Here is a 25,375-nt window from a genome sequence, read left to right on the forward strand (position 1 = left end):
CAAAATGCTCTTACTTTATTTCAATAATAAATCCAATTATGTTGTTTTTAAAACTAATATGTAAGAAGTTCCCCATGAAAAAATTCAGTTATTGGAAAATAAGGGCCTACCTAAAAAGATATAATGTTCTTTAATTTAGGCTCCTTCAACAGAATTAGAATTCCTCTTCTGATCATCTTCTGGAGCATCATTTTAAAATTAGTGAGTCGCTGAATGCCAAATCTAGTGAATGCAATTAAAGCAATTCAATCGCGTGGTTTGGTCACCGTGACCATGATCTTGTGACTAGGATCAATGGGTTGATTAAAAATGAGTTTTTCTTCATCATGTAAAGTTTTTTGTTTAAAATTTCATCTTTACTAAGTGAATTTATAGGTAAGTCAACTGTAGTCGTTTTCTTATATTAGTATTTTATAATACTTTGAAAATTTTACGTTTGTAATTTTTTCATAAGTTTATTAATATTTTAAAAATTTTCATATGTACTTTCGGGATGTGAATTTTACGTTTACTACAAAATAAAGCATTTTGACTTAGAGAAATGTAAATAATAAATTTGTGGTTCAACATAAAATTACTCATTAACCGGTTCTGCTTCATGAAGCCATGTTTTTGGACCACCTTCTACGAAATCAACTACTGCATGATCTTTACCACAAAGTATCCATTTAGTAGTGAGAAGGCCCTCCACGCCCACTGGTCCACGAGCATGGATTCTAGCTGTTGATATACCTACTTCTGCGCCCAGGCCAAAGCGAAAGCCGTCAGCAAATCTCGAACTGGCGTTATGAAATACGCAAGCACTATCTACTGCAGATAAAAATCGTTTTGCTGTCACTTCTAAAAAATGAATAATCAAAATCAATTTATTAAATCAAGTCACGATGTGATAGATGATATGTTACCATTTTCAGTTACAATAACATCTGTATGGCCACTGCCAAATGTGTGAATGTGGTCAATGGCGTCGCCAAGATTTTTTACTATTTCTATACAGCACTCTAACGCTCCATATTCATGTTTAAGGCTCTTTGCAGGTGGTGGACCAAATGTTAATCTGTCATTCAGCTTTGGTCCAGCATATATTTGAACTTCCTCTCTCTTAAGCATGTTACAGACCTCGTTAAATACGTTACCACTCATCAAATCTTCATGAATAAGAAGAGTTTCCATAGCATTACAAGCTAAAAAATATAATTAAAATAGATGTAAAAATATTTTCTCTGTTTACTAACCTGCAGGATAGTCACACTTTGAATCCCTAACAATTTTCAATGCTTTCTCTAAATCTGCATCTTTATCAATATACACATGACATATTCCTTCAGCGTGACCTAATACAGGTATATGCACTGATTGTTGTTGAATGCTTCGAACCAACTCTGATGAACCACGAGGAATAATTAAATCAATATGATCCTCCATAGATAATAAATCGCTTATTTCTTCTCTTGTTGATACCTTAGATTTCATAAAATTAATTAGTGGTCAAACTTTTCATTGTTTTTTATATGTTAAACTACCAATGACACAGCATTTTCTGCACCGACTGTAGCTAAGGATTGCTTAACCAGCTCCATTAGAGCTTTGTTACTAAATGCGGCTTCCTTGCCTCCCTTAAGCAATAAACCATTTGCTGACGCAATGGCGAGCGCAGCAACTTGAGGTAATGAATCTGGACGGGATTCGAAAATAACTAATAAAACACCAATGGGAACTGTAACTTGGGTGAGATGTAAGTTTTCTGCCAGTTTTGTACGCCTTAGTACACGACCAACATTCTGCAATAAAATTAAATATTAAAGTAATTAATGAAATAGTGAGCAACATGCTAAATACCTAGAGACATACCATATTAAAAAATATATTCATTTTTATTATTTCCTATGGAATTTGACTAGTCCAAAGGTGTTACTGTGTAGTGTGGATCTTATGTTTTTCTGATAGGATACATTTTTTGAGGAATTTTTAGATGGTTACTATATTTAATTACAGTATGGACGTGTAACAAACTGATCAATAAAAGCTGCTTCGAAACCTATACAAACTAAATCACTAAATTGCTTGAAGATATGTCATGTAAAAACCCATATTTTTATTCCTAATTGGAGCAAATTCTAACATTTATTGCTGAGCAACACTGTTTTGAACAACGAAAATTTCACTCTTACTCTCATTCTGAATTTTAGAATTTGCATTGTAAACGACAACAGTTTCACATTTGATCTGATCATAACTGTCTGTATGACAGGATCCTTAGAAAAGCATATTGAAACAGTGAGAAAGAGAATGAAAAGCAGATTAAAGTTTTTATACAATTATATTAAAAACTACGAGCTTAGCTCCCTAACAAACGTTATATTCACACGTACTCTTTCGTATTGAACAATACGCATGTGCTTTTAACATGCCCTAGAAGAGACATCAAATTTTGCTCTAATTTTGAAGTTCTTAAAAAATATTTAATGTTTCTTCTAGAGAATGTTTAAAGCACATATATATTGTTGATTATGAAAAAGTTCGTATGATTATTATAGGGGTTGGCGAGCGAAAGTCGCAGGGGTAGAGCCTCCTAATACCCATTGAAACATAATATTTGAGAATTATTCGACCACATTTTAGATATTTAGACGTGCTCGGTAATTGGATGAAGTGATCAAATATTATGTGATTTTTTTTGTAAAATTGCAACATTACGAAGTTACCGCATTAATGAATAACCAAGGCATCAGTTCGGATAAATTTTTAAGTATTTTGTAAAATATTAGCGACTTTTTACTATTTTAAATTCTTACACTAAACTTTAATATAATTTAAAATCTAAAGTGATGATAAAAATAATTATTAAGGACTAGGACTTCATATACTTTATTTGTTTTTAGGTCGACGCTTTTGCTATCCGCTGGTCAACGAAAAGTGCAACGATACAATATCAGCAATTTGTGAGTCATTGCACTGATAAAAGTGGATTTATGTAATTTAATATATTGGTCCCAGGTATTTAATCCGCCCCAGACGCCTTTAAAATCATATAATAAAAATACTATATGACATTAGTAAGGCAACAGCGTATTTCGATGATGTTATCAAGTCATCACAAATTACATCAGAACACAAAATCAATAAAATTAGTTTTACAACATCTTACAGAATACAATTTAAGCTTGAATTAGGATAAATATTATTTTTATCAAAATGAAATTAAATAAATATGTTAAATTGTAGACCCCAAAGATATTTATCCACTTTTGGACAAATTACCAACAATAAAAAATATGACACCACCATAAAACTATAACGAACTAAGATCATTTTTAATTTTAACAGTTAATTACTACGACAAATTCATCGATTGTATGAGGAGGGTAGGGGCACCTTTACATAAATTCTTTTGGGTGAATAAAATGTGAATTTGAATTTCTGAATGCGCGCAATTGTCTTACTTAAAATAAATCTTAGAAATAGATTTGTTGATTATACATTACAACCCATACCTCCCCAGTGCATTTTCAGCTGATAATATTGTTCTAAATAAGACTAAAATGCTTTTATTTGAGTAATCTTAGAGCTTCGATAATGCTAACCAACAAGGTTTTTGCTAACGGCCAAACTTAGTGGTTTCTAAAGTATTTTTGGTTGCTAAGTAAGAAAAAATTTTAAAAAATTTTAAAAAATTTTAAAAAATTTTTAAAAATCTACAGAGTGATTATCAAGAATCGGACAAAAAGTGACATTTTCACTTCCGATCCAGAAATGCGACAGTATATTTCAATTACTGAATAGAATACCCACAATTTTCAGCAAATATTAGCGCAACACCAAATTTTGATTTTCTTTTGATTTGCCTGATGCCAGAACCAAATTTATATATAAAATTTATCGGTTATCGGTTATGAATTTAATGAGGACATGTCTCTCCTGCTCTCGATCTCAATGTGTAATGCCAGATATTTAAATATGCTTTAATCATGCATAAATTGAGTAGAAATGAAGTTAAGTTTGTTAAGTTAAAGTGGCGGCCTTACATACTAAAGTCCACTTGGATGCAAATAAACTTACTTCCTTAAGACCTGACGTCGAATGAGGTTGCAGCGTATTTACTCGAAAATACTGCAATTATATATCCAATTTATAATTGAAGCAAAATCATTAGCTTTTTCCCAACCCATGTCATTGCAGAGTGAGAGTAGCAAGTGTAATAATCTAATCTTGTACTTTAAGTTCATCGCTCAAATTTTTCTAATTTTTTTTATAATTCCAGTTCTTGTCAGATATTTTAAACCTTGATATGTTTTATTAAGTTGCTTATTCATAAGTAGAAGATCATGAGAACATATAATTTTATAAATTCATAATTTTTATGGAGTAAGTATTGTTCAAATATTGTTTGTTTTTCGAGAATAGAGAATTAAAGAAAAAATCACATAAAATTGAATAGCTGCTTTAATAATACTTTAATACTTTCAAATACGAGGGTGGTTTGATAAGTCAGTGACTTTTTGAATTTTCCGCGCAGTTACTGTAATCTGGTAGATTACAGCTGACGGCAACACTGTTGCATTTGAAGTAACTGCGCAGGTAATTCAAAAAGTCACTGACATATTTCACTTCATGACAGTTTTTCAAATCGCAAAACCGATTTATATACAAGATGTGAAAGCATTAAATCTTTGAATGTTTTTGTTTAATAGCGAAACACACTAATATACGTTTTGCCATTCGGTTCTTGATCACACCTCCTATTTTGACTGCTTATAATAAATAAATAAATTAAATATTTAATTAAATAAAGTTCATACCTTACGGCTAGCGTCTGATATTTGTTTAAGTCCAACCGAGAGGTTTCGTAATTTCGCGGAGGTTAGAGTTAATCGCGATATTATCGGCTTAGGCAATCCAACGCGTTGGGCTTCCATCACATCCTTTGCGTTAGCGTTCAGTATAAAGTCTTCTTTTTCTGTTAACAAATCGGCTAAAGTGTTCACGACGCTTGCACGTTGCTCCGGTGTAAGTGCCTGCATCTGACGACCACCAATACGAGCTGTTTTTTAACAAAATTTTGTATATATGTTGCAAACATAAAACACTTATTTTTATACACTTTTTTTATAAGCTACTTTAATTTTTTAAGATTGGTTTTATATAAAATAAATGTGCTCACCATTTTCCGCAAGAACATCTACAGGCGTAGCAGAAACTTCTGTTGACTCCGTAAAAAAAGTTCCAACTTTTCTTCCACCAATAATGGTTTTTATAGCCTTTTCCTGCATGCCGTTGCATATTACCACGCTTACACCTCTATCTAAAGCCCAAGTTGCTGCTTTAACCTTGGAATCCATGCCGCCTGTACCAACCTAAATTAGAGTTCATTCATCCTTGATTAAAATCGCAATTTTTAAATTGTGCGAGGAGATTTCTTAAGTTAAATTGAAACACATTGCTTCAACAATTTGAAGCAATACATTTGTAACGATAATATAAACTATATTAACAAAAATATTCCAAACTCTAAAATTTGACATGCTATTCTTATAAAATTGTGAAAAGCCTATAAAAGAATTCGGGATCTGAATCGCAATATTGCAATGCAATTGCACCAAAAGACCATGCAAAATTTTCAATATGTCATGATGTATCAAATTACTACAATTACTTTTTTCAGTACAAGTTTTATTTTTATGTCAATTAAAAAATTATTAAATATATAATTTATTTAGTATAATATTAAAAATAAATAACACAAATTTACCTTCGATTTTTTACCAAATTCAATAGTACGACTATCATTTAATGTATACGTATGCATCAGCTTAGCTCCATCTTGCCATGGGGGCTTATTATAAATACCATCTACATCCGACATAAGAATGAGTAAATCAGCTTGTACTTCGGCTGCAAGCATCGCAGATAAACTGTCATTATCCTTTATCGCTATACCCTTTATGACACACGAAGTGTAGTAAATATAAAATTATCTTTCGTCTATAATTGTGACAATTGTTTACCTTTTTGGAACCTGCTGGAAGATCATCATCTACAATAAACATTGGAGGTGACACGGCATCATTTGTATTTATTATTGGTACTATATTTAAACTAATTAATTCGGACAGTGTACAAAATAAATTATTACGCGTTTCTTCGTTGTAGAAGTCAGGTTTAGTTACGAGAACCTGCGATAAAATTTATTCAGTGAATTTCAGAACTAAATATTGACATTCATACCTGTGCTATTTTTACGCCATATTGTGCAAACATTGCATCATAAAGTGACATAAGTCCTGATTGACCTACTGCAGCAGCAGCTCGAGGCTCTAAAAACATTCCTTCGTCCTGCAGTCAATAAAAAATTTTGTAAAAGTGTGCATAGCTTAAAAAGGTATTTACCGATCTATTTGGATCTTTAGGTGAGAGAGTTTCACGCATTGATAATGACATGAGAAGTTCTTGAGCTAATTTTTGTTTTCCAAATGCAACTGCACCACTTGTCACAATCATAACCTCCCGACCCTCTAAATGACATTCAGCAACCTTTTAACAAAAAGACTTCATTATACAATGATTGTTACAATAGCTTTCGTATGTGACAATTATATTACAAACATTAACTAACCTGTTCCACAATTGAAGCCAAACGTCCGAGTGCAAGCCCATGATTATCTTCTCGAGTTATAACTGCACTTCCTAGTTTCACAACCAATCTTCTTGCATATTTCAACTGACTTCTTTCAGTAAAAGTGGGCTGACTTCGATCGATCACTTGACGTTTTTCCGGTAAAATAACCTTTCAAAATGATGAAATAATTACTTTCACAAATTTTTTAAAACTTATCTAAAACCAATTATGCCAAATGGTGTGCAACTATTGTTAGCAGAGATCAAAGATATAAACTATATAACTATTCCAAACAGATTTTGCTGGTTAACGAAATATATAATGAATTGACTACAATATGAATTATAATAAATATAAAATGGATTTAGTCTCCAGACAATATGGAAGCCATTAGTGAATAGTTGTATTTGTTCTATTGATTAACTTTTATAATTTTATAAATAAATAAATTTTAAAATTAGTTGTCATAGACGTAGAAAATAAAAATGACGGTACGCAGAAAAAATGATTAGTTGCAGCAGAGTTCACACAAGGCAAAACAACATAAAAACACAAACAACACTAGTTTAATCCGATCAGCAAATATTTCGTACGCCAAAATATAATACAATTGCTTATCGTTTGTGTCAGCTGATTTAAGATTTCTCCTACACTTATGTACGACGAAAACTAAATGGCACTTTCAATGGCACTTTCAATGGCACTTTCTTATATATTTATGTATCTTAAAACGTCTAAGTAAAATTATCAATTGTAAGTGAATTGCGATTACCTATTAAAGCAGTGAGTTATGTTATTTTTAAAACAGACGTTTTTTATTAGCTTAACATATCAAATTTATATAGTTAATAATGAAGTAATTTAATTTAATTTAAAACGTGATCAATTTAAATAATGAACATATCCGAAGCAATAATGAACAACACAGAAATTAATAAAATTTTTATTGTGGTGATAAGCTACAATATTATTTAATCAGTTTTTAATTGTTACTTAAGTGTCTATAAAACTTATCGTTACGGAGCCGTTACTTCTCTCCGCTAAAAATTATTAGGGATACAACTCCGTAAAACTATAAGTAATATTATATCATATATATATAAATATTTTGTATACATTTAACAAATTCAAATAAAGATTTAATATTCAAAATTACACAATGACATTTTGCATTTATTATGGTTGCCATCATAAATCTATCTAGCAGAAACAGATGACCTCTTCGGGACCTCTTTAAAATCCAAATCTTCAAAATTTATGCCGATCTTTGAAGAACGTTTCAACGAGTTAAGAATTTTGGCCATTCTGGAATAATCTTGAAGACAATTTGTGTAACTGGATATTTTTATAGTCATATACCAGGAAAATCTGACAAGATCTTCAAAACGATCAGTATTTAAGCAAATGCCTCAAAAATCTTTTAATATTAGCACTTTTTTTGTAACTTATTTTACCAATCAACACAGTTAATTGTGAATGGAAGTAACCTATTGAATTATTGTTTGAATTATTTGTTTATAATATAAATACTTCAGCGATCATTGCATAAAGTCCAAAGGGAAAAAATTAAGCGTTCTGTCAAGTAACTGGTTTAATGCGGTAAATTTTTTTACTAATGGAATTCTAATCGGTATGGAAAAAAATAAACGACACTAATCGGTAAAACTTGTATTGGGGAATCATAAAATTTGAATTATGAAGTAACGTTTCAAAATGCATTTCATTTAAATTGGAATAGCAGTTGATGTTATTTTATACAGAATACGCTATTTTCACGTCAAACATTTCTTATATATAACAAAATAACATTTTCTTATTTTAATTAACTTATATTATTCGATAATTTGTAGCATTTCGTTTAATTTTTTAAATGAGTTTGTTTAGCTGCAGTGCTAAACACTTAGCACAGTTACACATTCGTCTGCGTTAATACATAGAATTTACACAAAAAAGTACATTTATAATATTCTTACAGGCTGTCTTGGTCCTTCCCCACTCACAGCTCTCCAAAATTTTAGAGAGCAACGATTTTCAAGCACATTCACAACCCCAAAAGTTTTTTTTAAAAACATATTTTATTTATCTTTAGTTCACTGCTTATTTATTAAATTTTTAAATCGACGAAAATATATACAATGTTTAGCTTGAAAAACAATTCAAGACGCCGATTATTATGTCTTAACTGTCAATCACCTCTAAGCGAACTAGCTATATCTTTTAAATTGAATCGTCTACCAAATAATATTTGAGCACAGGCATTATCTCTCGATAATGAAGCTCAACTTCGTGCAGTTGTAAATTATTCGTATAGTATGATTGGTTGTAAATGTATTGTTTTTGATAATATGAGCTAGACGCGTTATCAATCAAAAATAAACTTACAAATTGTAAACATATTTATTATCAGTCGTTTTAATATTTTTTTTTTTATATCAAGTAGGTCAACAATTTATTTGCTTGCTACTGCCTGACTAAATAAAGCATTTCAAACCCTACATAAAAATACAATCTGTAAAAATATCTATCTGTTGTTATATATGGAAAAGTAGTGTTGCTGGACACCTTATTTTCAATTGAATAAGCGTAGACACTTTTAACAGCGTTTCCAGTTTTTTACGTATATTTCAGGAGCTAGTTAAAGACATTAAAAATTCAAAATCGAATTTTTTAATACTCCTCTTTACTTATATTGTAAACCAAGAGTTGCAGTAAACTCTCTTTTACTGGAATTTTGATTTTAATTCAAATTGTATGTACAACAAGGCTATGTTATTACTTTCCTGCTTAATTTATCCATACTGATTTCTTAAGACTCGTACCTATAATCTCTTTTCAAGATCAAAATTGTTGATAACAGTTCAACGAGATACTCGCGGGTTTCATTTAAGAAACATCTTCGCGACATTTCTTTTTTCTTTACGAATATTCCTGATCATTTCTTTCTCTAGATACGGTCATAGTGATGTCATACTTTGTTATAAAATATTTCAGAAGGGCGTATGTACTTCCAGTACATCTAAACTACCGAGCATAATTATTTTGATAGCTGTATTAAGAATGTTATTTCTGATACGGCATGAAAGTTCGTTATCCGTTTGTCCTTTCATTATTACTATGCTATCGAGATAACAAAATTGTCAACATTGGTGATAGTTTCTGAAATGCCATCTTTTCCTACAATGACCGACGCTGTTATGTGGTTTCCACATACATTTTATATTTTTTCTTGTCATTACTTTTTAGACTTCTATTATCGGTGTACTTTGCAAGTAGTCCCAACATGAAATTTGTTCCATTCAAAGTACATAACAAATATCATCAGCATAGACTAAATCAGTAATTCTCAACATTTTTCTGTTGTGGTACTCTTATAACAATTTTAAAAATTTGGAGGAACACTAACAATAAAATAAGCTTGATCAAAATATAACTTACTTATAAATACACGATGTAAAATAAAAGTTAACGATATAAATTTTTAGTGTAAGTTAAATAATTTGTACTACTACGACAACAGAATGTTTATTGAGTGTTTAATTAAAAACTCAACTACACAGCAAGCAAAAAATTCCACGGCACAGTGATCCAAATCGAATAATTTTTAAGTAAATTTCAAAATCATATCAAAACTTTTTATTTGAACTGAAATCTTGGAAATGAAGCAGAAAGCACAACCATAAATCATATCCCATAAAATTAAATCATTTTGTGATTTTCTTATTTTTAAAAGTTTAATTTTAATTATTGAAATATAAAGGCATGTATTGTGCCTCTGTTGAAAGAATCACAAATTCCAAAAAGGTGCCAAAGGGAAATAAATATCAGTTTAAACATATAAGCAATCGAACTTATTATTTCATATATGATCACTAATATTTTGTTCCAACCCCAATAACTTTAGATCCAACGCATACATAATCTCTACTGCCTTCTAATATGAAGGTAGTCCAAGCCGAAGCAGAGTTTCAATTTTATAAGCAACAGCACTTTATCTACATACTAGTATCATACATACTATATTTTTGAAAATTGTCAAATACATAAAATTTTTAATTTCTGAATTTTAAGCAAATGAACCGAGTGCAATATTCGCAGATGGAACAATGAATTACGAGATACAACGAAATACCTGTAAGGCAAACAAATCATGAAGATGAAAATGCACAAGTTTGATGCTGAACCAGGACAGATGTGATCCACTGTTCAATCGCGGATATAGTAACTCTATATTCAGTACTCTAAATACTCTTAAAGAGTCTTAATCTTTTTTAAATACCCATCATTGTCCATAACTGACTAAATAAAATAAATTTGAATATTGAAATGCCAAGTTCTTCATGTTTCACACTCGGATCACTGGAATGCGATTTCAACAAAGAATCTTTTACAGTCTGATATCTGAGATCGCCTAAACTAGTCTTACCTCGCTTAAGCTCTCTAGTTGTCTTAGAATTAATACAGATTATTGAAGCTATGTCATAGTGACCAGCTTGTTTTTACTGTATAGTTTCCTAACAATCAAACAATCTTCTTGAAGCTTTATCGTTGCAATCAGTTTTTTGACGATATATTGTTTTTCTGGAATCCAACTAACGTATTGAAGCTTAATAGAACAAACCCAGCTTATTGAAGTTAAATTTATAAGTATGAAAGGCCAAGCGATCTAGAGTTTAGTAGAGTTTTATCAAAGGCGAGCACTGTCTCTAATAATCCCGGCAACAGTTAAATCCTTTTATTTTATCGAACTTATTCAGTAGGGTAGTTTTTGGATTCAAATTATAATGTTAATATAAAATATATACAGTAAATAAATTTAAATATAGTATAATTAACGACTATTTTTATTTTTAAAATAAAATCCGTTCTTTACCTACAAATTTTATTGTAACGACCCTTGGCGTTGCACTGCGGATTATGTCATTACAATACTGCATTTTACAAAGTTTCTTTTAAAAATTTCTATTAGTGACTCGGTAATGTTAGTGTGGTATTTAAAAAATGTATTTTTTAGAGTTAATGAAAATATATAGTACACTATCATAGTACTATCATAATATCCCACACATATCAAAAAATTTTTCATGAACACAAGCAGAAACAATACACTTAAAATAAGAGCGTCTTATGCAAAACACTGAAATGGTATATCGTTTTCAATATATAATGTAAAATCTTTGATATTCTCGTAAGTGTTTTTTCACGAAAGTAGTGCATTTTTGAAACGATCATTCATATAGTGTGTATTAGTGTATTTTACAGCACGTTCACAGTGCCTCATTAACACAGTTTTGCTCATTAATAAGGCCTTTAATAAGAATAATCTACCATACAAAGAATTTTATTTATTTAAATAAGCTCAGTATAAATAAATCAATTGATTTAACGAGGAAAAAGTCGAATGGCAAAAAGTTCAAAATAAATTTCCAGTTATATAGTTGATGAAATTTTAGAAAATATCAATACATTGACTAAAATACATCACAAAAAATATTTATAAGAAAAGTCTGATTTTAAATCTGATCAACCAGTTAATCACAAACAACAACAGCTTCTACAGGCACAAATTTTATCCCACGTTTGTTGGTGTACAAAATGAATAATATGGCCTGAAGAATGTAGCTCATTGGATAGTGAGTCGTTCTTTTTCTGTAGTCTGCTTGCATTTTAACACAACACTTTCCAGCAACTAAGCTGTATAGAGTTTGATCAATGAAATACAGCAATTCTAAGCAATCTTAGAAGCACCTTAGAAACTATCTTCACTTCCTACCTTAACGAAGCTTTAGAAGAAAAAATTCTAATTGAACTAAAAGAACAAATACTTATTGGAGTATACAAATACCAAAAACGCAGCGGTAATCTTATTGCAACCAAATAGACACATAATGCTAACATTTGATTTATATCATATATTGGAAAACTTCGGTATCTCGTAATATTAAGCAGAGCTTGGCTCGACCGTGAGCCAATATAACTCACTGTGCAGATTGGAGGACCGCAGAAACAAGTAAATACATCCATTGTTTTTTTGGAGAAAATGAAAACACGATAATGTTAAATTTAATTATATTAGTTCATTCATTTGAATTCATTTTTTATGGAAAACCATAAAAATAAAGTAATATAATTTTACCAAAATATATCAAGGGAAAATTAGAGTAATAGTGGTAAATTACAAACATGTGGCGGGCGTGCAAACATATTACCCGCTGCCCGCATGTGGCCCGTAGGCCGTGCTTTAAATAGCCGTGATATAAAGTAAAAGTTTTGCAATACTTTTCAAATGCAAAGCTGAGATGGAATGAACATGTAAAAAAAAAGAGAGATGAACTGAATATAAAATACAGATCAATCAAATGGCTTATTGGAAAGAAGTCGAAACTGTCACTTCATAACATGCTTTTAATTTACAAACAAATATTGAAACCAATTTGGACATATGGTATTCAGCTCTGGGGATGCGCTAGCAGCACACATGTTGAAACCATACAAAAATTCCAAAACTTTATATTAAGGGGTGTGGCAAATGCACCATGGTACGTAAGGAACTCTGATCTGCATCGTGATCTAGGGATAAATACGGTGGTGGAAGAAATACAGCGAAATGCAAGAATTCACCTGCAGCGACTGTACTCTCATCCGAATGATGAAGCTAACGAACTGACGTCAATAGAGCCAACACGTCGCCTTAAGCGTCTAAAACCTTGTGATCTTTGGTCGCAACCTGTCCGAAATGCGTGATAAATGAACTTGCGTGATTTCTGACTAAATTCTTTATAATTGTTAATTAAAATTGTTTGTTAGCTTATTATATTGTTAGCTAGTTACTCTTATAAAATTTATTTAATCAAATAAAATAAATTTATATATAAAAAAAAAAAAAAAAATACTTTTCAAATCTTATATAATGCAAGGCATGTTAATGCTTAGGAAACACTGCAAAGCAATATATAACCACACAAAACTGCGCCAAATACTCTCTTCTTCCATATCAACTAATAGAGCACATTATACACAAACTGCTCCGAAAAGCATCCAGCAACATCACCAGTTACAACACTAAACCCAGTTACTTAATAATAAGTTAATACAAAACATTCGATGATATGTTAAACAAAGAAAACTTACCAGTACGTCAGTTAATTACTTAACTTAAAAATTTCATCAATTTCACTATTTCAAATAATATTGTAAAGTCAAAGTAAATTTGACAAAATCTAAAAATAACAAAAACGTTTTAATATATAATAATAATAATAACGCACTAATATTAATTGAAACAACAGTACTTTCAAAAACTTTCTTCAACCAATTCAGTATAATCCAAATTCAAATTCTTTAAACTGATATAGGTCAACGACAGTGAATATGACAATATGACAAATACTTAAGTGCTCTTTTCAGCTCTTATCTTAAGCACAACAAAGTAACAGAGCAACGTAGAAGATAATGTCATTTATCTGGTTTGAGATGAAATTTTCCTTACTCCAATCATATACTTATACTGTCTTTTGCACAGTAAGCAAAACATAAATACTTCTGTCGATTTAAGGCACCTCTTCATATTATAAAAAAAAGAAAATTATTGGAGATACGTATGTTTCAACTGACCACATATTGACAATAGTAGATCGAATACTGAGCTCTCCCTTCACGACTTCTAAACTTAAATATAGAATTTTAAATTGTTTGTATAATATCCCTATGAAAACAATACTACGAGTAGTAGGCTTAGCATTTGCATTATATCCTACACATCTCAAATTTATTGATAACAAGGCTAATTGCGAAAAATATAAAGAATTAATTACACGATTGAATACTTTTTCTCTAGTCTTAGTCATATTAATTAGGGATCTATTAAAATCTTTGTACAGCGTTACTAGGAAACTTCCGAAATAAGTACCCTTTGATATAATGTTTGTAACGAACCTTTCTGGCCGGGGTTTTGCTCGCCGGATTCCAGGTTCAGTCCTACAATAAATTTGTTTGTTAGGAACAGTGGAACGTGTGAATACACGGTGGATGGTGACGTTGGTGCGGTGATGTGGTTTGAAGAAATGTGAATTTCTTCTTTTTAACAATGTATTTGGCGTAGAAATATTACTTTCGACGCCCCTGAAGAAAAGGTTTGAAGAAATGTGAATTTCTTCTTTAAAACCAATGTATTTGGCGTAGAAATATTACTTTCGACGCCCCTAAAGAAAAAAAGGTATGAAGAAATGTGAATTTCTTCTTTAAAACATGTATTTGGTATGGGTGATAATGTTCATGGGTTATTATCACCTTACCGAGTAATTGATTAACGAAATAGGGTTTCGTTATAGGTAATGAGTAATAGAAATTTATATTTCTATTACTAACGAAATGTTAATTTCGTTTTTTCTAATAATTTTTAATAGAAATATGTATTAAAAATTATAATTTATTAACGAAAATATGATTTCGTTTTAGTAAATGAGTAATAGAAATTTATATTTCTATTACTAACGAAATGTTAATTTCGTTTTTGATAATGAATTTTAATAGAAATGTGAATTTCTATTAAATTAAAAAAAAATTAATAAAAAAAAAAAGAAATCGAGATGTAAATTTCGATTTGTGGTGCTTTCAGCATGTGTATTGTGGAACAACCTGTTCGCAGCTCGATGTCTTGCTGAATCCCCGTCTACTGCTTTTGCTTCGCCTTTTATACCTGCGATGTGCGAAGCAAACAGTATATTTGTTCTTGTAATTGCAACGGTGCGTTGTTTACAAGTTTTTCTATTGTTTTTGATGTGTGTTGTTTTTTATTATATTTATTTTGTTTTGTATTATAATGTGATTGTGTAGTAAAATTTACGAGTGTAAATTTTATGTTACATGTTGAACTTTCAAAACTAAGACATATCAAACAAAAGGGCTGGGAATCGCACTGTTTAATTTAATATATATATATATATATAAATAACATAATACATATAATATAAAACCTTTAATAATTTATTAACAACACAATTTAAAAAGCCTAAAAGAAAAGGTGTGCAAGAGCTGACAAAATAAATTAATTAATTATCTTATCCAAAAAAATATCGTCAGATACAAAAAGCTCAACGGCAACTATAATTTTAACTCTAACTCTTTTCAATTTTAGAGCATTCCCGCGGAACAATATATGATTCCAATGATATTTCAATGTGTATTCAATTAAATAATGCTTTTTTTATACTAAATTTATATAATGAAAAATAAAATACTATACTTTAAGAAAACACTATGCATTCATGCAAAGCAAATTTAAAGCGATATTTCAATTATTAAACTAGAAAGTACTTTATAATCACACTCAGCCCATTCTCCTGACATTGACAGAATATTATTTTTAACCATAAAAACTTTGCTAACCTTCTTCTTACCGCACCAATCCTTAAATCAAGCAAATTTTGCACCAAATTAAGTAGCGTTATTTTCGCAATAATTTGATGAGTCGACATCAGTTCGATTTTAAAAGAGGCACAACTGATGTACTGCTTTATTTTGAAATCTACGCTTCCACAGCTTTATCACCAACAAAACATTTATCCACCTTGAGAAAATGTTGATGAAGATGGAACTCATATCGTTCATCTTATGTTAAGAAGTGACTGAGTTCAAAAAATCTTAACTTCGTGAGAAATTTTCGTATCAAAAGGAACTACGATATTAAAAATAATAACGTCATTTAATTATACACTATATAGAACACTGTATATAGGTATATAAAATCCCTGTCAGCTACTGGAACAAACATAATTAAATATTTGACAACAAATAGCTGACAACAAATAGCAATTCAATTATATTTATATGTTTTCAATATTCTAATAATCATTTAATAATAATATTATTTATATTATCTGATGAAGTGATAAACAATAATTCAGTCAAGGCATAAAGAGGGGTTTTAAAAATACCTCGAGTTAAGAAAGAGTAAAAGTGCTTAAGTGCACTGGCTTAAATAGCTTCAACATAATATAAAATATTTATAATGTGAATATATAAAACAAATATCAATTTTTATTAATACGTTCATAAGCTGAAACTGAAACATTTTTCGCCTTAAATCAGGCGAGTTCATTTATATGAAAGTTCTGTGTATGGTAAATTATACTTATTAGCAGCTTTAATGAGCAAAGCTGCCTAAATGAAGCACTGTGAACGTGCTAAGAGCGCAACTGAAATCTCAATATTAGAGAATATCGATTATGTTCTTATAATATATGCATCTATAGCAAAAACTAATATTAAAATGAAATTATTATCATTCCATTTTGCTGCTTGAAGAAGGATTTGTGATTCCCAAACATCACCAAATAATTACATAATGCTGTTGAAGAATACATCAAATTCTACAGTATAGAAGAAGTCATCTGATATAATAACAAAGAAACTTCACACGCGCTTCCACTATCACAAATTTCATTCAACTGTCCGATCAGGAGTTTTTAGATATCACCTTCTTAAACCTGCTTATATTAAAAATTTATATTAAAAAATTTAAAAAAAAAGATAGAAAGAAGAATCGGTTCATTATAGAACATTATTACAAAAATTTCAGTGCGAAAGGTTCAAAGATCACAGTACAAACAATCTTCAAATTGTTTGGTGTCTTTGTAGAATAATTTAGAAATGATTGAATAAATTTCATATAAGTTACGGCCCTATTAGCTAATCATTTTCTATATTTTTGCAATACTTAATACTTAGCTGCGATATTTTCAAACAGATGTGATTTTTAGAAAATTGATAAAAATGAACTTCAGTAATAAGTACTCATTGTTCAAATAAAACTTGATCAATTATTGCCTTAATTGCACTCGATATCAGTAAATATTTTCATAGAATTGGTATTTATCTCTGCTTTTCAAAAATGAATCAACGTTCAGGTTCGCATTCATAGCCTACATTTTACAATAACCTTTCATTATATTAATTGTGTGCATCACTGTTCAATTTGATAAAAGTGATAATTTTATCTCATTGTTAAAACATAGTGGTTCGTTATCTGTAAAATACATTTATCAGCATTTTTAATGGTGAAACAGTTTAATTCAAATCAATTATTTAAAAAGTGAACACTATTGCTCTTATTTGGAATAATTTGGAATAAGATTTGTAACTCTTACCATACATATGGAATCAAGTACGAAAGATCAATGTGAAAGTATTGAAAATGGTGGTATTGGTAAAAATCGGTAAATTTTATATTATATCCAACATCGTGACTCATAAATAAGTTTATATTTTATTTTCTATACTTGAAGGAAAAGAAATGAAAAACCACCTTTGTGGGATTCTTTCCAAGATCCCCCATCTAAACGATCTACAGGATCAGCAACAAATTGGGGAAAGCTCAATATTTTTTTAAAAATATTTAAGGCGTTTACTTACGTATTCGTTTTTTTTACCATAATTATAACAACAATTATATCCAAGTTATCATTTATGTTGATGGTTGCGCAGATACAAAACCGACGTCTGAAGTATTGCGTTGTTCAAGGTAAACCTACAGATTCTATGTACATCTAATCTACTAAATACATTATTATAATCAAAACAATTGCATTTATTTTAAAAGATATGGTAAATTCTTTGACTCTGCAATTGCCGAAAGAAGAACAAATAGCTTGGGTGTGGGCAATAATTATTTCTTTCTCTGTTCCGGAAATTTTTACATTCTTTCGATCTTTGCGAATTTTTATATTTAAATACGTTAAGACGCCAACACGACTGGAAGTACTTTTGGTATATTCTATTGTTTAAATACCTTATATATTTGCAACTTTTAATGAAAATAATAATTAAAATTTTGAAGGTGTGTTTATTCGAAATACTTCATGTGATTGGACTCGCTTTATTTACTTTCTTAGTATTACCTAATCTGGACTCAATTAGAGGCTTAATGCTTTCCAACTGTGTTTGCTTTATACCTATTTTATTATGTAAGTAAATTTCCACTAATATTAATAGACTTTATTTTATGAATATATGCAGACCGTAATCTATGTACGTCTTATAATTTATAAAAGTTAATTTATAATAGTTCATTTATAATAGTTATATTATTTTTAATAATAATCGGCTTCAATTAAAAAATCCTTAGTATCTCAAAAATGTGTAAGGGTATATTATTGTATCACTTAAACAATTTAAATGACTTATTTTTGAAATATTAGGTGATTTTTATCTGAAGTTTTGTTTGATCATTTTATTTTTTTTTTGTGTCGATGTATCTAGAAAAAATTATCAAAAAGGAACCAAGAAATTATATCCGAAAATTCCGCGAGGTATATAGAAAGCAACCTATACAGGAATGTTTTATGTTTTTACCGTAGTCATATACATATATAAATCATATTATTTTATAATAATTTTAAAAAAAATTTTTAGTTGTTTTCAGCAAAGTCACACTAAATTGGAGCTCAATCATTGGTTTCTGCACTGGCATTTTAGCTCTTGTATTCCAGGCGACCTCATTTGTTGTTTGGCCGGCTATGTCTAAATTAATTAGTATACAAATTTTAATAGTGCCATTAATATTAATATCTTGCCGTTGGTGGGAAAACTATACCTACTTAAATTCCGGCATTGGTAAGTTAGACATTTTTACGAGTACATGATACTTTAGGAACTACTGTACTTCCTTAAACCGTTTCAATTACGCACGTTTCTTAAAATTACATTTTATGTAACATGCTCAATTAACGGGTTTATTGCAAAATCTGAATTAAAAAGAATAAAAAATAATAATTTAAACATTCCAGAAAATGTAAAAGAAGGAATGTACGGTGTTCTATACATTTCAATATACATATTAAGATATACAGACCTATTCTGTGCACTTTATAAACTTGTCAAAATTGACTGCTGTAAAGGTTTTGGTATTCTGTGACATAAATAAAATGCTCTTTTCCTTGTAAGTTGTCAATACTACAAATGCTGTTGACAACTATAAAAATATGCTCTTTTTAAGCATTTTTTATTTTTTGCATGCATGACAAATATTCTTACTAAAATATACGCTCTTTACAAGCATATTTTTTATTGTTATTTGAATGCATGAAAAATGCTTTTGGCAACTTAAAATATGTGCTCTTTACAAGCATTTTCTACGAACAGTTACGAACAATTACGAACAGTTTTCTATACAAAACACTTTACACCATAGTGTGGTGAGAAGCACTAGGTACTTGAGCTTTGAAATTTGTCAAGATGTGTCCAGAATATCAAAAAGCTTTCTGCTATATAAATATCAAAAATTTTATTAAAAAATTTGACAAATCTGTCAAGTGCACAGAATAGGTCCGATAAACTATATAATTAAAATTTATATTAGTTGTATTTGGCAGCTCCGACGTATAGCAAATACATAACAATTCGCTTAATTAAAATCGCTAATTTGTACGCAAAACAACAACACTATTTTCTCTATCTGAACAACTATTCATGACTAGTCGTGGCCAAACATCTTAGCGACTATAGAAAAAAATGTTACCACAGCGAGAAGCGATCTATTGAGAATCTTCATTAATTAAAAATGATCGAAATTGTGGAAAATAAATATTTTAAAATTATACAAAAACTTTCAGGAGTACATGAAGGAATTATGATTGAAAAGCGCTTTAAATTTTTTAACTTCTTAGTTGCTTACATTATGTGCAGATGTGTCAGATCAGCTTTCTGATCATAACAATTGACAGAGTGGAACAGTGATGCCAGTATGTTACTTAGCAACTGTAGTAAGCAACTTGTTGATTTTTGCCACCGTTCGGAGATGAGGAATACACCAACTGTCGATTTTAAAATAATTTGCTCAAGAGTGCTTATACCTGTACTTATAAAAAAAGAATGGTGTTTCAGTAATGGAAACTAATATCTTACTATTATTGTTTCATTGTAGCGCATTTTATAAAAACCATGCGGAAAACAAAGTCAAGATATCAAACATACCTGTTTCTTTCACCAATAAAAATTGTACTGTTCTCAATTGTTGGATTCGCCTTACATGGATATCGTTTTCCAGAATATTTGTCAAATTTCTCGTATGCATGGAAGACACATCATTTCAGAATTGAAAACGTTAAGTACTAATTATTGTATTAAAATAGGTTAATTTTTTAAAACAAATGTTTTGATCATTTTAGGTATCTATAGAATTATCATCATTTTCTGGTTTTAATGTTGAGTCCAATTCAAGTGCTTTGTTTTACGTTTTATTTCTACAAATTGTTTCTTCATATTTATGCTATATTTTTGCGAAATTCGCTTGCAAAATTAAAATTCAGAAATTTAGCTTTTCTTTGCCCTTTAGTTTGATTGATCCTATATCTGTGGCCATTATTATATTACTGACATTTTGGCGAGATTCAAATGTTTGTGTATTTCATAACTATGTACCTGATTATTTGAGCTTTAATTCACTTTCTTCGAAAAATATATTAAGTAGTTTGACAAACGATTATCTTTGGTTGTGGGTGTTATGGTGGTTATCCCAACTTTGGGTTACAGCTCATATTTGGTATCCAAAAAACGATAAAAACTCACCAACTGAAAAGTTGTTCGTTTGTCCGTGGTATTGTCCATTCTTGATTGCTCAATGTATTACGATGAATCGACGCATTATTGACTGGAGCGAAGAATACATAGGCAGTAAAGTAAGTACTATATTTTATTAATAAATTTAAAATTAAAGTTTTAAGAGCATAATTACGGCAATTAAATGTCATGTGACAGAATTTACCAAATCATAAAGATGCAGATCCTACATCTGATGTATTGGAAAGTGATAAAATTCCGCAATTAATTATATGCGCTACTATGTGGCACGAAACTTTAGATGAGATGATGGAGTTTTTGAAATCAATTGTTCGTTTAGACGAAGATCAATGCGCACGGCGAATGGCAAAAATTCATATTAATGGTGGAAAACCTGATGATGAATACTATGAATTGGAAAGTAATTTATATATATATCTTAATATATCTTAAATTGCTTAACTAATTAAAAAATATTCCTTTTCTTTTTATGTCTAGCAAATATTTTCTTTGACGACGCATTTATTTTGGATGAAGACTTGTGCGAAAATTTGAAAAATCCTCCGATAAATGACTATGTTAAAATACTTGTAACAAGTATAGAGAAAGCTGCATTTGAAATTTATGGGGTATTTATGAAAATAAAGGCTCCAATAAAAACTGAAACACCTTATGGAGGACGTTTGGTGTGGACCTTACCCGGCCGCTCTAAACTGATCGCACATTTAAAAAATAAAGATAAAATTCGACACAAGAAGCGTTGGTCTCAGGTTATGTACATGTATTATTTGCTAGGATTTCGAATCATGGAATTGGAAAATTTATCACCACGGCGTAAAACAATCATCGCAGAAAATACATTTTTATTAGCACTTGATGGAGATATAGATTTTCAGCCCAAAGCCGTACAGTTACTATTAGACAGAATGAAGGCTATTGAAGAACTTGGTGCAGCATGTGGTCGTATTCATCCTGTTGGCAGAGGTCCAATGGTTTGGTATCAGATATTTGAATATGCAATCGGCCATTGGTTACAAAAAGCTACCGAACACGTCATTGGTTGTGTTTTGTGTAGCCCAGGTTGCTTTAGTTTATTTCGAGGTAGTGCGCTTATGGAAAATAGTGTCATGAAAAAATATACTACAATTTCCACTGAACCTATGCATTACATACAATATGATCAAGGCGAAGATCGATGGCTATGTACTTTAATTCTTAAGCAGGGATTACGTGTTGAATACTCTGCAGCATCTGACGCATACACACATTCACCAGAAATATTTAACGAGTTCTATAATCAACGTCGTCGCTGGGTACCTTCCACAATTGCCAACATATTTGATTTGCTTTCCGATGCGGATATGGTAGTTAAAAATAATAGCTCCATATCAACGCCTTACATTATATATCAAGCCATGTTAATGGTGGGCACAATTTTAGGACCAGGAACTATTTTTCTTATGATGGTTGGTGCTGTTGTTACTGTTTTTAGCATTGATATATGGACAGCGTTTCTTTGGAATTTCATACCTCTTCTATGTTTTATATTATCTTGTATTTATCTCAAACAACAGTTTCAGGTAAATTTAGTTATAAATATTGTATTTTAAATATATTTTTATTTTTCGCAGTTACTATTGGCTTTTGTAATTAGTTCAATGTATTGCTTGGTGATGATGGCCGTTTTAATCGGAATTATTATTCAAATGATCGATGATGGACCCTTTGCTCCTGCCTCTCTGTTTTTTCTCTTAGTGTTTTTACAAATATTTATTGCTGGTAACTAAATATTACATCCGTATAATTTATAATACCTTAAAGATTATTTATATTAAAATAAGGCCTCGTCCATCCTCAAGAAAGTGCTGCCCTAATATGTGGTTTTATATATTATATAACTATACCTTCAATGTATATGCTGCTTTTAATATATTCTGTGTTCAATATGAATGACGTTTCGTGGGGTACACGAGAGGTGGCGGTTAAAAAGGTAACAGTTTTCACTTGGTGCATATTTTAAAACTACATATAATAACTACCAATATAGGTGACTGATAATAACGAAAATGCAGAAGAGAATATTGAAAGTAAAAACTATTTACCCGGTTGGATAAATGATCAACTTTTAGTAAATTCTGAGTTGGGTGAAATATCATTGAAGGAAAAGCGATTTTGGAAGGATCTAATTAAGCAGTATTTGAAACCGATGTTTCACACAAAAGAAAAGAAAGCGGAAATCGCAGAAAGTTTACAGAATTTGCGTAATATGTTTGCCTTTGCTTTCGTTATGATTAATTCGATATTTGTGTTAGTGGTATTTCTTCTTCAGTTAAAAAAAGACTATTTACACTTAGAATGGCCACTGGATCCGACAGATTACATTACATATGACGACGATAACTCACAGATTTACATATATCGCTCTCATAAGGAATTAGATCCAATAGGCCTGTGTTTCGTAGTCTTTTTTGGTTTAATCTTAATAATACAGTTTATTGCTATGTTCTTTCATCGATTTGCAACTATTTCCCAGTTACTAGCAACTACATCCCTGGATTTCTTTGGCAGATCAAGCACAGTATGATTACTTTGTACTTTTAATGTTTACTTTAATAGTATAACATTTTAGATAACTGATGAAGATGCTGCTCAAGAAATAAAAGGTAATGCAATAAATATAGCTCGTCAGCTTCAACGACCAAAACGCTTAGATGAATACAACGAAGAAAAAAATTATGATAATGTACAGGATGGAGAAGAGAGTGAATATACACCTAAACGACAGACCATATTTAAATTACATGAAAATAGGGATAAAAATCAACTGGATTACAGTGATTTGCCAAGGAACTTTGAACGTCGGTTTTTAGGGGAAGGTAAAATATGATTTTAATGAAGATTTATGACTATTACATTTGTTGAAATTATATTTTTACACAATCATATATAATACATTTATTTACAAATTAATAAATTTTAATTTTAGATGATATCAAAGCTAATCAGATTTCTATGAGCAGAAAATCTTTAATGATGTTGAATGAGACCAGACATAATGCTAAGAGGCGTCTGACTCAGCAACTGCGACGTAATACAGAGATAAATGAAAATTCAACACTAACTTATCAACACCCCTCATATGATTTGAAAATTTTATAAGATTTTTTATATATGAAATATTAATAAATACACTTTCTTTTTTGTTAGTTAATAATACTTTAAAAGAGTATATTTATGTGTATTGTACATATGTATATGTAGAAAGGCGTATTATAACATATCGCAATTAAAGTGACGGAAGCTCTTCCTATAAAAAACTTAACTATATTGTTTATTTTATAAATAATAATTTTAATTTTTTTTTTTAATAAAAGGGAATTACTATTGAACTATTGAATATATTAACTATTGATTCTAAAAATGAAGAATATAAAAACAAAAAATCGTTTTTCACTTTACTAGCTTATAGACATATCGCTTTAACAGATTAACGACGAATGCTGCCATTATTACTAGAAATAATCAAGCACTTTTCTACAAATTAATATCCGTTTGAAGGCCCCAGTGACAGAGTACCTTACACTATTCTCTTCATAGTACGCGCGTCAATTGACGTATTCTATTTTATGATGTATTTGTTTTTTCGCATTTGCTTATAATGAAATAATAGAAAGTATAATAATTAATTTTAAAACAAAGTATAAATAATAATATAATTAAATTCGAATTATTTTTGTTGTATTCATTTTAGTGACAAAAGTATTAAAACAAAGAAATGAGAGCAAAGCGCAAATCATAAATTAAAACTAAAATTTTATACTTTAAAATTGTAAAAAGTTTAATCAAATAATTTAAATGCTGTTAACTCAACTCTTATAATAATATTTATTAAGAAAGTAACACTGACCTTCCAAATAATGATTTATGGAAAGTCGCTGAGGTTAGTGCCCCTAAGGGTGACTTACGAGTACATGAGTACTTGTCTTTCTTAACTAGCGATCCATTGGCATTCTTGACAATTGTACAAAAGGCTTTTAGGAGTTACAAAATTAGAATATTTATTTAATAGAAATGTTTTTGAATAGTAAGAAAATCAAATAAAAATTTTTCATTACCTTGAGTTACTTGAATTTTTATTATTACCTGATCTTGAGGATACAATGAGGATACTGTTTAAGTATCGATCTGAAAAAGACTAAAACTGTT

General features: G+C 30.0%; 2 protein-coding genes across 2 annotated transcripts; one reads left to right on the plus strand and one right to left on the minus strand.

Annotated features, from left to right (window-relative positions):
• Positions 1-444: 444 nt before the first annotated feature.
• Positions 445-8,688, minus strand: LOC119669495 (delta-1-pyrroline-5-carboxylate synthase). Its single transcript, XM_038079399.1, has 12 exons — positions 8,590-8,688; positions 6,614-6,784; positions 6,388-6,531; positions 6,226-6,333; positions 6,006-6,173; positions 5,750-5,938; positions 5,162-5,354; positions 4,800-5,041; positions 1,524-1,781; positions 1,236-1,461; positions 906-1,184; positions 445-840 (listed from the first exon to the last, which is right to left on the minus strand). The coding sequence occupies exons 1-12, from the start codon at positions 8,686-8,688 to the stop codon at positions 575-577; spliced, it is 2,343 nt and encodes a 780-aa protein (XP_037935327.1). The 3' UTR covers positions 445-574.
• Positions 8,689-17,694: 9,006 nt separating this feature from the next.
• Positions 17,695-24,363, plus strand: LOC119671810 (chitin synthase chs-2). The gene is made up of 14 exons (XM_038082607.1): positions 17,695-17,829; positions 17,899-18,134; positions 18,213-18,379; positions 18,450-18,576; positions 19,025-19,225; positions 20,535-20,713; positions 20,779-21,288; positions 21,368-21,590; positions 21,668-22,749; positions 22,801-22,948; positions 23,011-23,159; positions 23,217-23,747; positions 23,799-24,045; positions 24,156-24,363. Exons 1-14 carry the CDS (start codon positions 17,768-17,770, stop codon positions 24,326-24,328), a joined length of 4,035 nt encoding a protein of 1,344 aa, XP_037938535.1. The 5' UTR covers positions 17,695-17,767; the 3' UTR covers positions 24,329-24,363.
• The last annotated feature ends 1,012 nt before the right edge of the window (positions 24,364-25,375 follow it).

The sequence above is a fragment of the Teleopsis dalmanni genome, chromosome 1 (assembly GCF_002237135.1).
Source record: "Teleopsis dalmanni isolate 2A chromosome 1, ASM223713v2, whole genome shotgun sequence".
Lineage (NCBI taxonomy): Eukaryota > Metazoa > Arthropoda > Insecta > Diptera > Diopsidae > Teleopsis > Teleopsis dalmanni.

Coding starts and splice junctions, on each gene's coding strand:
- LOC119669495 (XM_038079399.1), bottom strand. CDS start 8,688: ATGTTTTTAAAAAAAACTTTTGGGGTTGTGAATGTGCTTGAAAATCGT. Junction 6,334..6,387: donor CTAAAGATCCAAATAGATCG/GTAAATACCTTT, acceptor TATTGACTGCAG/GACGAAGGAATGTTTTTAGA. Junction 1,462..1,523: donor CAGAAAATGCTGTGTCATTG/GTAGTTTAACAT, acceptor ATGAAATCTAAG/GTATCAACAAGAGAAGAAAT.
- LOC119671810 (XM_038082607.1), top strand. CDS start 17,768: ATGGAATCAAGTACGAAAGATCAATGTGAAAGTATTGAAAATGGTGGT. Junction 17,830..17,898: donor GGTGGTATTGGTAAAAATCG/GTAAATTTTATA, acceptor CTATACTTGAAG/GAAAAGAAATGAAAAACCAC. Junction 18,135..18,212: donor GAAGTATTGCGTTGTTCAAG/GTAAACCTACAG, acceptor TTATTTTAAAAG/ATATGGTAAATTCTTTGACT.